At 34.0% G+C, this 12,096-nt stretch overlaps 3 protein-coding genes across 3 annotated transcripts in view; 2 read left to right on the forward strand and 1 right to left on the reverse strand.

Moving 5' to 3' along the window:
- The first annotated feature begins 215 nt into the window (after nt 1-215).
- atk (artichoke) lies at nt 216-8,501 on the forward strand. The gene is given in 11 exon segments (XM_018538385.1): nt 216-386; nt 389-420; nt 454-1,624; nt 1,970-2,676; nt 3,845-4,169; nt 4,463-4,729; nt 5,080-5,233; nt 5,776-5,988; nt 6,222-6,984; nt 7,340-7,707; nt 7,990-8,501. Coding segments are annotated over 11 exon segments (4,683 nt in total).
- Nucleotides 8,502-9,196: 695 nt separating this feature from the next.
- On the reverse strand, nt 9,197-10,754 carry Rpn8 (regulatory particle non-ATPase 8). The gene is made up of 5 exons (XM_018538435.1): nt 10,580-10,754; nt 10,337-10,429; nt 10,071-10,249; nt 9,794-9,997; nt 9,197-9,713 (listed from the first exon to the last, which is right to left on the reverse strand). The coding sequence occupies exons 1-5, from the start codon at nt 10,752-10,754 to the stop codon at nt 9,402-9,404; spliced, it is 963 nt and encodes a 320-aa protein (XP_018393937.1). The 3' UTR covers nt 9,197-9,401.
- A 385-nt stretch (nt 10,755-11,139) lies between these two features.
- LOC108772872 (inosine triphosphate pyrophosphatase) overlaps nt 11,140-12,096 on the forward strand; it is a 1,696-nt gene continuing 739 nt past the window's right edge. The window contains exon 1 of the mRNA XM_018538516.1: nt 11,140-11,200. The gene's annotated coding sequence lies outside the window, so the exon portion shown is untranslated. The remainder of the gene's footprint in view (nt 11,201-12,096) is intronic.

Here is a 12,096-nt window from a genome sequence, read left to right on the forward strand (position 1 = left end):
AATCTTAATTAATATATGATTTAAAAAGCTTTCACATGGATCTAATCATCAACTTGAAAAACGCATATTCTAATTAAAAATTACGTACATTCACATCTGATGCTAGACTTTTTATCCTTTAAAATTCATATTCATTCGTTTACGTGTAAATGTATGTGTATTTTAGAAAATGCGGAACTGGTACTCGCGATCGTAAACTACGGTCCAAATGCGCGATGGTCAGGTCGTCGCAGGGCGGTGGGCTCCTGATAATCGGCTGGCTTCTGGCACTTCGTTTCATCAGTGCCAGTGCCCAGTTAGATCCAGATTACGGATGTCCGCTTCAAGAGAGAATATTGCCATGTAGATGCTCCACGCGCGATATGGAGATTCAGATATGGCAAGTTAAATGATGATCAAACATATAATTCCGAGAATTACGTTAACAATTTTGTACATTATAAATTCGCACAGGTGTAGCCACAGTGAGTTACCAAAGGTACTGGAAGGTCTGCAGGCAGTGAGCCACTATATGGACCGACCGGTAGACGAGTTAATTCTGGAAAACAACAACCTACCTAGTCTACCTGGCAAAGTGTTCGCAACTTTACGAGTTCTGCGCTTGATGTTGCGGAACAATCGTCTTGAAAGGGTATCCTCCGGCTGGCTAGAAGGTCTACACGATTCCTTGCTGGAACTATTTATCGTTGAGCCTGACCTGCGATCTTTACCTGTAGACAGTCTGGAGAACCTGCAGGGTGTCGAGGCGGTAACACTACAGAGTCGCGTGATGAAACGACTGCCGAGATTCTCCGGTTTGCCGAAGTTAAGGTATCTTCAGATCAACTCTCCGGCCTTACTGGAACTCGTCCCAAGAAATTTCCGAGATATTCCCAACTTGGAACAGTTACATGTGTTGGGTAGCCCCAGACTGACTAGATTAGAGGCTGGACTTCTTCGAAGTCTGCCTCGATTGGAACTGATTAACATTACTGATTCTGGAATCCATTGGATTCATCCACGAGCCATGATCAATCTATCAGAGCTCAAAGAGATCTCGTTGGTTGGAAACGCCATAATCGACGCCGGTATGGTCGGTCGTGCGTGTATGGATCTCCCATCGTTGTCAGTGATACGTCTGGATCGAAATCGTATCAATCGCTTGGGCGAAGGGTCTTTCGTCGATCTTTCCGTTTTATCACGCCTCTATCTGTCGCGCAATCACATCACTGAGATATTTGCTGGTGCTTTTCAGGGGGTACCAGCCCTCAAATCCATGGATCTGAATCATAATCTGATTTATCGTATTCATCCAGAATTCTTTCCGCAACGGATAGGAAACGCGTTGGAAGAGATATGGCTGATCAATAATGACCTTAGTCACGTAGCGGAGATACGTTCAGTACTTGAGGCTCTGCCAAGGCTGAAGTTTCTAGACGCCAGTCACAATCAGTTGGAGGAAATACCCTTCGGTGCTCTAAGAGGCCATCCCACTTTGGAGAGGCTCCATCTAAATCATAATAGGCTGGCATTTTTGCAAAGAGAAACGTTCACGGCGATGCCGGCGCTAAGGGAACTCAGGCTGAAGAACAATTCCCTGTCGAATCTACTGGAAACTCCTTTCTGGAATTTACCGGCATTAAAAGTAAAGTGTTTGTTGATTCCTTAAATATTAATCACGAATTTTATGCATGTTTATTAATCTTTAATAATTTATTAATTTTGAATTTAGCTATAATTTTCATTTAATTTAAATGCTTTTTTTTATATAGCATATAGGCTTTTTTCCAATATTTTTTGCAATGCTTATAACTACTCTTTTTTAATTAAAAAAAATGCATTTCCTTGATATCATATTACTTTACATCTGAAAAAAATGTCTTCAAAAATTTATGTGTTTATTTTTATAAAAGTTATAAGCAATTAAATTAGGCTGAATATACTGTATTATCGATATCGATCTATATAACGCCGATTACGATAATTTCAGGGCCTGGATCTATCGGAAAACTACTTTCGTCACATAGAACCACGCCTGTTTACCAATCTGCCAAATCTCAGACGGCTTGATCTTAGCGGTAACGCTATAGGACTGATCGAACCCGAGTCTTTTCTTGGCACACCGGCGCTGGAGCACATTAATGTTTCCGGAAACGCCTTGTCCGTCGTTCATCCTTTAACCTTCCGACACCTGACAAACTTATACGAGTTGGACATCGGTTTGAATCGTATGCTGGAAGTTGTTCCTGGTCTGCCGAAGGACATCGAACATCTTCATATGCAGAAAAATCGTATCATCACCTTACCAACCGTGTCCTCTCAGGATTTAGCTCTACCTGCTCTACGATCATTGGATTTAAGCTCGAATGGAATTGACAGAATTCCGTCTGGTATCTTGGCTGACTTACCAAACTTGAAAAAATTGAATCTTGGCTACAATACTCTAAGACTTCTAGACGACGGCGTTTTTGACGGACTCATGGGATTGGAACAACTAGACTTGAGATGCAACCGGCTAGTCACGTTACATGGCCGAAGCTTCCGACCATTAAAGTCATTGATGGATGTGAATCTTCGGGGCAATCGAGTGGAGGTTCTGCGACCAGATATTTTTCAAGAGAATACGAGACTGCAAAGAATTGATTTGAGCAGAAATAATCTCGCGCAAATTCCTCATGCTACCTTTACTAATACCAGGTAATTGAAAGTTAACAATTTTAATAATATAATCTTTATAATTGCATACATATCTAATAAAAAATATATTTAAGTTTATTAATGTGATATCTATATTATAAGATAATTAATATTTTCTTTTTGTTTTCATGTACAGGATGACAAAAAAATTGTGATAAAATTTTGTGCGTTTATTAAATAAATTTACTCAGATAGCAAGCTAATCATATCATTTTTAATATCATTTTTAATGTCAAAATGACAATAAATGACAGCTTACCTGATAGTAGTGTATATTTAAGATTTTCTGTAAATATACATATACGTGTGTATTATTAATGATTTGACTAACACATTTGTGATCCAACTTTTTTGTCACCCTTTATATGTATTAAATATAATTAACTAATTAAATGAAATAATTAATATATTTAAATAATTAAATGAAATAATTAAATCGTGTGCATAGAAAGTATTAAAATTAGCTACGTTTATTTTTTAATTTCTAAAACTTAATATATCACGTTTATGATAATAGAATCAATTTTCCCCTTCTTATGTATATTATCTTGCAGTCTCGTATTATAGTGGAAAAATAGTTTCACTCAGTAGTTACTTGGTTGCATCACTCTTAACTTGGTACCTAGAAAGTTCTTCGTGCACACGTTAATATCTCTTTCTCGGTGTTGTATATAGCACTGGTCTGGCGTGTCGACTAATTTGACAGTAATTTGACTGGATTTTATACGCGATTTTACTTAATCTCATCCTCATCAAATTTAACTTGATCATGTCGATCAAACACAAAATATTTCAAAAGATATGAATTAATCTAATGCAAAAGATGTATAATGTTGAAGTTTAATTAAGTCTAAATTTGAAATGCAAATTGGGCATTTTCTAATGATGATTAATTATATCACAATTTTCTCCTACATTTAACAGAATTATTAATATCCAAGATAGCGTTGTTTTATATATGTATACGATATCAATTTACGATTAAATTAGAATTGATAAATTCATAATATATGATTCAAATACACTTTTGTTTAAAACCCTATAAATAATGCCATAAAAGAAATTTGAATCTTTTGTACATCTTTAAACATCTTTGATATTTTTATTCTGAGGAAAGATTTATTTAAACATTACACTTCCAAAATGGTAACATTAATGTCAATTACAGAGACCTTCGTGAACTGTACGCGTCGCACAATACTTTGACCGAGTTACCCGGATCGCTGCACGGGTTAACAGCTCTACGGGTCCTCGACTTGAGCTTCAACAAGCTAAACATCCTATCTCCGGAAACGCTAAGCAGTCTATCGTCCTTGTTGGAGTTGAAACTGGTTAGAAATCATATACGTGAACTACGGGAAGGTGCGTTCGATGGATTACCGCGACTGTCCCTGATCGATCTCGAAAACAATGATCTCAGGGTGATCGAGAGAAACGCAATCAGAGCGTTACCGGAATTGCAGGCTATCCGACTCGGCATGAATCGATTACAAGTAATAATATTATAATTTCACGGTCATCCACAATTGTAGAATAATAAATTATTTCAAATTAATATTGAAAATGCTTTAGACAATTTAGACAAAGCATCTTTGTTATACATTTTATCAAATACAAGTGGAGAGTTTTAAAATTTGTTACAATAAAAAAATTTTTAAATGTATCGAAAATTCATACATGTTATTATTTAACTTTTATAGTTTTATTCTTATATATTCTTTAATAAATTTTATAAATATATTAAGCTAATAAATGGAAATCTAATGTAATGTACATGATTTTGTAGTCCATCCCCAGTGGCGCTTTCACCGAATTACCGCTTCTACAGAGCACGGAACTTCAGGAAAATCTGATCCAGGAAATCGCTAGTAACGCCTTCATTAACGTGCCACACTTACTTTTCCTTAATCTAAGTCACAATCACCTGTCGGACTTGGAGTACGTCGGTCTGGAGAGCCTTCACTCGTTAGAGGTTCTTGATCTCAGTTACAATCGATTATCCAAAGTTTCTAGCAACAGTCTGGCAGCTATGGAGTGGCTGGTGGAACTAAAGGTATTCATATTCAAGAATTTTATGAGATTTTGAAAGATACAATATTACGCGCGCGTTTATATATTTTTCTGTATCATGATCAGAAATTTAAAACAATTGCAGTACAATTTGTGAACAATTTATCCGAATTAACTTGCAAAATATCACATATAAAACAACAAGAGTGCGAGAGTCTTCGCTAATAAAGAAGAATACTTTCTCGTCGAGAGTGAAACTCCTGCGTGAACCGTGGTGCGAGACGGGCCGTTCTGCTGGCAGAGCAATTATTCGTATACCTGCATCGTTAATTAGGGAGATAGCTAAGCCACTTTACATAGCCGCTTTACAGCTGTTCTCCTTTCTGCTTACAGATGGACAACAATCGAATTTGCGCCGTGCACGGTTCACCTTTCGATGATATGCCCAGATTGCGGGTATTGAGTCTGCGAAGCAATCGGATGACTGCGGTCTCCGAGAACACTTTCAAAAGGTTGCGATCGAACATCGCTGTTTTGGATATCGACGGTAATTGATAGTATCGATTAAATTAATGAAAATTATATAAAGAGTCGTATTTAACTCTCCGGAACTAATAAAGGATCTATTGAATCAATTATAAATTTCTTTATCAAAAATGTTATACAATTTAATTTTTTGTATATCTGCAGATTTGGATTATTTTTAATAAAATATTTTTTTAATATGGGTTATATCGTTAAGGTTCCTTCCGTAAGACACAAACTAATAGTATAACATTACATCATTATAATTTCTTACTTAATAATATGAATATAATGTAGTAACATATGTTGTACATAACAATTATATTATTGAGTAGGAAATTATAATATTGATATAATATTATTATTAATTTGTTTCTGTGTGTTGCAATTAATTAATGCCTTTTAATTAACATAAATTAAAATAGCTCTGAAAAATTTTTTAATCAATTGACGTCAGGATAAAATATTAATTCACGTCAAATTCCATTATTAAAATCATCTATTGTTAGTTGTAAAAAAGTAAAAAATTTTTTATATTTATATTTTCTCTCATTTCTGAGAAAGGAAATCCACTATCCTGTTCTTGCGGCATGCTTTGGCTACGAGGATGGCTACAACAGGCTTCCACAGAGGGACCTAGATGCGCTGATGGATCTCTTTTTAAAGAACTCAGATTATCGCGACAGGATTGTCAGCGTGAGAGATACGTGGAACCGATTCATCCAGGATGTGAGGCTGAAATGATTAATGTTGCGACTCCTTCAGTTTCTTCATCTGGTAAATAATTACGAATAATCCAAGTAAAATTAATTAACAAGCCTATAAAAGACAAACTTTCTATTACTGATGAATTATTATTATTTTTTATTTTTTATAAGTAGATTTCTTTCAAAAGTACATGGCACTCGAATTATATGTATATACTTGGAATTTATAAATTCAAAAAAAATATATTTCAGTAAATAAATTATATTATAGTATTTATTATAAACTACATTAAAAATTGCCAGCATTTGGGATTACAGAGACAATACCATTGTGGATGAATCTAAAGGATTCCTCGACGCAAAAACCTTCCGTTTCCCAGGACTCTGATTACTTGTACCAATACATAGATTATCAGGACACGAACGAAAGCGACACGAGCACGTTGCTGCCCATCGTATCTACCATCAGCGTACCTACTCAGACGGTGAAGATCATTCACCCATCATCGCAAAAACCTCAAGTACAAAAGAACGCCACGTTGCCAGTAAAAAAGAACCCTATACCACCGTCACCCAGTAGCTCCGGTTTTACCTTCTTCGGTCTACCTCTGCCGAATTTAAACTTTAATCTGTGGGGACATTCAGCCAGAAAGGCAGAGAGAAAAGAATCCTCATTGGAATCGTCGTCGCCGTCAGATAGACCTGGCCGAGGACGTTACAGGTCTTTTCCGCCTACGGAACCAGAAATTCATAGAGGTGGTTTTGTGCCTCTCCCACGCGGCCAAAGCGGATTTGTGCCGATCGTCGATCCTAGATTGACATATGAGAAACACATGAAGCATGAAAATACTTCAAGATTAAATGTAAGCAATACATCGGTACAGGAACGTTCTGTTCTTCGAAAAAGCGGAAACAGCACCGTGAACAAGGTGGAGAAAATTGTCCCCAGGACCGGGAAACCGCGGACAAGCTTCCGAGAAAGAGAAGAACCACCCACTACATCGACATTCATTCAATCAACGAGTTTCGAGTCTCGCAAAATTTTACCCAACGTTAATAGAACCAGGTGGTCTAAATTATTTTTTCTTTTTCGATGTAACTTTCTAAATTTAACATTTCAGTAAACAATTAAGCTATCATTATATGTAGGTACATCACTATTTGAACGTCAAAATAATAATAAATAACGTCAGTTTATTTGCTGAGAACAGCTTGAGTCAAGATATTCTCCAGATTTTTTAATTAATTAAAATAAAAATCTTTTTATTTCAAACGATTTAGAGAGATTGAAAAATATATAAACATATATTTTGATATCTTAATTTTAAAAAATGGAACTTTTTAAACTGTTTTAAATTTAATGTTGTTATACTGATACTTACATTTACAGCACAGTTAATCTCTTCAAACCTTTCTTTTAGCCTTAATATACCAAATACAGTGAAAAATAACGCGCCGATAATCGTAGAAGAAGACTCATCACAAGAAGCTCATGAAACATCAGTGTCCACTGAGATTTATGATGGCGAAAGTTTAGAAGTAAATACGGAAAATGTTAAATTCATAGAGAAGCCGCAGATGGAAGTCGCTAACAGGATAGTTTGGACTACACCAAAATCAGTAATAACGGAAGCAAATAAAGTTACAACTACTAAGGAAACTGTAACTGCAGCGGTGGAGGTAACACCGTCAAAAGAAGACGGATCCAAAGACTGGAATTTAGAAATATTTATACATGAAAATGATCCAACTGTTTTAAACAGTACAATTGATTCTCATGAAAAACCTGGTAAGTTTATATCCACGTGAATAAAAAAATTTAATAAAATTTAATTTTAAAATGTGTTTCACATGCACACATTTTGTTATGAAATTTCTTCGTTCTCGTCAGATATATAATTAAGTTTCTATTAAAGAAAGAGAGAGTATTTTATTTTTAATTAATAAGAGTGACTAATGATTTATAACTATTTGACTAATGATTTACAACTATTGAGGTGCAATTCATCGTTAAATCTTTCGTATCATAATTTATTTAAAACATCTAACAAAAATATTTTATTTACTGCAGATAATTTGGATGTTGTGACAGAAATGGATACGGAACCAATTTCGCACTTCTCAGCACCCATAACATCTTCTACATCGAATCCACGGCCTAAAAAAACAACTGTAACTTCTCGAGGAACGGAGGCATCTGCTTTGTCCGCACTTCTGGTTCCGGGGGGACAAGTACCGTCTTCGGGATCCGTAATAAATTTACGTCCGCTTGGTAGATCTACGATAACCAAGGTCGCCTCGCCGTACATTAGCTACAGTACCGAACAATCCAGAGAAAAGCTGAAATCGATCGCTGGCACTGTTCAGAGAAGCGAGATCAATGAGACAACGACCGAAAGCCAGAACGATATGTTCGTCAATGACGAAGTCAAAGTGATAAACGACAATCCTTTCAATTGGTACTTTCAGCATTATAATGATACAAATTTGGAGCCTTACGTAGGCATAGCTTACAGCAGTGCTGCGAAGATCGATACTTATCGATGGTTTCTTTTGCTTATGGTTTTCAGTATTCTGATATAAAAAGATTTGAGATTTAGATTATTTTTTTAACAGACAGATTAATCGCCTGTATCACATGAGATAAAATATATCGTAATATTTGTTAATAAATGCTGTGGTGGATGTTCCAAATCATAAATGATACATGTACAGTCATATTATGTATACAGTGCAAGAAATTTGCAAACGTCTATATTCTGCCCAAAACATGTACAAGAATTAAAGATCATGCATATACATATCTGCTTTTTTGTATAGATATTCTTTTGATAAAGAATATAAATAGAAAATATTTCAATATCGATGATAAATTAATAAAACGATATATATATGTAAGTAAAAGACTATTTTTATTAATGTAATATATTTTCTTAATAGAATGACTTACATTTCCTAAAAATACATTATCCAAATCTATCACACATGTTAATTAAAACTTAAATTTTAAGCAACATGCTTAAGGCAATTTAAAAGAACACACATCGACTGTTTGTTACTTGTTGATCAATGGATGAAATCAAGAAAAAATAAATGATTGTGCTTCTCGTATCGAATAATATTGTTTATATTAATGGATTGTTAATTAAAACACTGAAAATAGTGTAATGATTACAATATTCTGTAAAAATGTCTTAATCCTAAATTTTTTGATATATTTACTACATCATTCATTACATTCAAAGTACAGAAGTATTAAGTTATTATTTTTTCTCTTGCGCCTAATATATTAAAAACTCACAAAATTATGCCAGAACAATTCGGGAATCAATTTGCTGCATCTAATACATATTTAAATTGTCATTATTTATAAGTGGGATATCATTCTGTACAAATAGCGAACAGACTTGACTATTACGCACAAAGTCATTAATTGTCCTCAATTTTAACAGTCTTAACTGAGCAAGCTCAGAAATTCCCTGATCACTGACTTTTAGCTTTCGCCTTTTCCTCACCTTTCTTCTCTTCTTCTTTCTTTTCTTCTTTCTTTGTGTCCTTCTTTCCATCTGTTTCTTTTTTCTCAGCATCACGATTGGTTAGCTTATTGTTAATTAAATTGTGCAATGCAACTATAGACCTAACCAATGCTGCTAGATATACAACTAGCATCTGATCATTTGTCTTTATATATAACGAATCGACGAAGCTACTTTGAGTCATATCTGGTAATAAATTAAAGATATCTTGAAGCTGATAAACAATTTGATGATTTATAGGTAATTTTCCATTGCCAACCTAGAAAAAAAATTTATTTGAGTATACCTTTTGACAATATCAATATAAAAGTAATTTCTTTCAAAGATCAAAATGTATACCTGAATTAGGTAATCTCTAATTTCTCGAATTTGTTCGTGAAGACCTTTTAAGCCAAGTAATTGATTTGTGATTCTTTGACTGAGGGTACCAACTGTAGTATCTTTGATATCTCGCAACAAATGCTCCACTCCGACCTCTTCTGCTTCTTCAGCTCCAATTTCACTTGGAATATGCTCAAACGTTTTGGAGGTAGGAGAGCCATCCTACAAATAAAATTCTCGTTACATGTTTACTTTCTTTAAATAAACAATAAATAATACATATACAAAAACGTACGTCGTGTACTTCTTCAATTGCTTGATACGCCTCGGTAGGAAGTCCAAGATCTTTTGGTTTGGCATCAATAATTACCAAAACCGAATTAGAACAATATCTTCTTATTAGTTCATTAATGGAAACATCATTTTGATGTAGCTTAGGTCCAGTATGATACCAGCCTACTACTTTCTCACGAGCTAAAAGTCAACATAGAATATCACAATCAAAATTTTTGCTCCAAGTAAAACCTACAAGACTTGCATAAACTAAATATAGATCATTACCATTAACTTTCTTGAACATTCCGTACATATTTTCAAGGTAATCATGGTCAAGGAACCACACAGTTTTGTCCTTGTCATCTTCATCAAAGGGTACTGAAATAAACGTTTATCTCTTTGTATCACAATTAGTTTCAAAAGTAAGGACATTTATTCCTTATGAATTTATGCGCATTAATATAATCAGTACAGCTTGATGTCAAATATAAACGATTTAAGAAACAAGTAGCGTGTTTACATCCTAACCTGCAAAACTGTTCGATACATCCAAGATTCCTTTGGCTCTCCAGCAGCCTAAAAGTACACCTACCACTCTTTTTTGGTTTCCGATTTTTCCCATACGATTGAAATGATCTACCACGCTTAATAGCACTAGTGGATGGACCACAACCTTCGTTGTTACGACTTCTTGACTCGGCATTTTTGGACCCACGAATATATATCGCTATGCTACTGACACTATTCCATTACTCCAGTCGGCAGCTAGTCGCCACTGATCACGGTTATTCGAAAATAACAAGAATGGCGTGTTGTATGTCAAGTGATGTCAAGCTCGTCGAAGCGCCAAATGCAGACAACTAGACAAGAGAAAAAACGCCAATATTTATATTCTGTTCGATATAAAATAATTGAAAGTCATTCCAGATTTTAAAAGTAAAATATTACGATATATTTATATTGTTTTTTATTATAAATAATGTCTATTTCTTATTTGATTAGTGAACGAGGATTATGTACTTTTCACGATTCATCCGAGTGAAGTTGGCCAGCTTGATCGAAAAATCAACGTCAGCGTATTGATTACAGTGGTTTTGTTGGTTAGAAGTGACTACAGGTTTACAACATAAAAGTACTTCAATTGAAAAGGTAATAAATTCCTTTCAAATTAGAAACATCAGAAGTATGGCTAATAAAAGTAGTTTACATGATGTTTACATTATTTTAAAAACAATTCGTAATAATAGAAATTCAGCATGTCGAGTATATTGAAATGCATAATGCGTACTTTTGCCACAGTATATCGCTGTGCTTTTGCACTGAACTGCACTGAACTGCACTGATTAAACTATAAGGTCTGTTCTTTCTATCCACTGCAAGAGCTGCCAACAGATAAAAAAAACGCGCGAGATTAAAAAGAAAATAAATAATGATTTGGGGTGCGTTCCGTTTCATGCATGATGCGCACAATGTATCGTTTATCCTTGTTGCTTACCAAACGTTAAACAATTCATGTATTATGCGCGAAACGAAATGTACCTATAATTAACAATAAGATTATATAACAAAATTAACAAATATATAATAAGTAAAACAAATAAAAAGTGAGAATCTTATTTGGTCAAATCTTTGACTAATTTCTAATGAAAATTCTCATATCTGATAACATTAAAAAAAAATTTTCATATTTTAAATTTACGAAAATTTCTAAAAATACCTTAAACCTTTTCAGATTTTATAAGCTTTCTTCAGAAATTATAAAATAAGAAATCTTAGAATATAGTATGTATTTTTTAAAATTCACGTATATAAAAAAATTCTTAAAAAGATATAAATCCAGACAGACTGCAGTTATAGATATTTACAAATTATTAAATACAGTAAACGAGAATATGAATTTAATTTGATTGAAATAAATTTCTAGCATTTCTAAAAAATGTTCCAATTTAAATAAAAAATTTTCTAAAAGGTTGTAAAATATATTAAATAAAAGTTCTGAAAATCCTGAAATTTAAAAAATTATATAAAAATGATTAATTTATAAT

This window comes from Cyphomyrmex costatus, unplaced genomic scaffold, assembly GCF_001594065.2.
Source record: "Cyphomyrmex costatus isolate MS0001 unplaced genomic scaffold, Ccosl1.0 scaffold193, whole genome shotgun sequence".
NCBI lineage: Eukaryota > Metazoa > Arthropoda > Insecta > Hymenoptera > Formicidae > Cyphomyrmex > Cyphomyrmex costatus.

What these genes read in the sequence shown, in the direction of transcription:
- Rpn8 (XM_018538435.1), bottom strand. Translation starts at nt 10,754, where the DNA reads ATGCCGAGTCAAGAAGTCGTAACAACGAAGGTTGTGGTCCATCCACTA. An exon ending in TGTATCGAACAGTTTTGCAG is followed by an intron (nt 10,430 to 10,579) that starts GTTAGGATGTAA and finishes CGTTTATTTCAG; the next exon opens with TACCCTTTGATGAAGATGAC. An exon ending in TTAGAGATTACCTAATTCAG is followed by an intron (nt 9,714 to 9,793) that starts GTATACATTTTG and finishes TTTTTTTTCTAG; the next exon opens with GTTGGCAATGGAAAATTACC.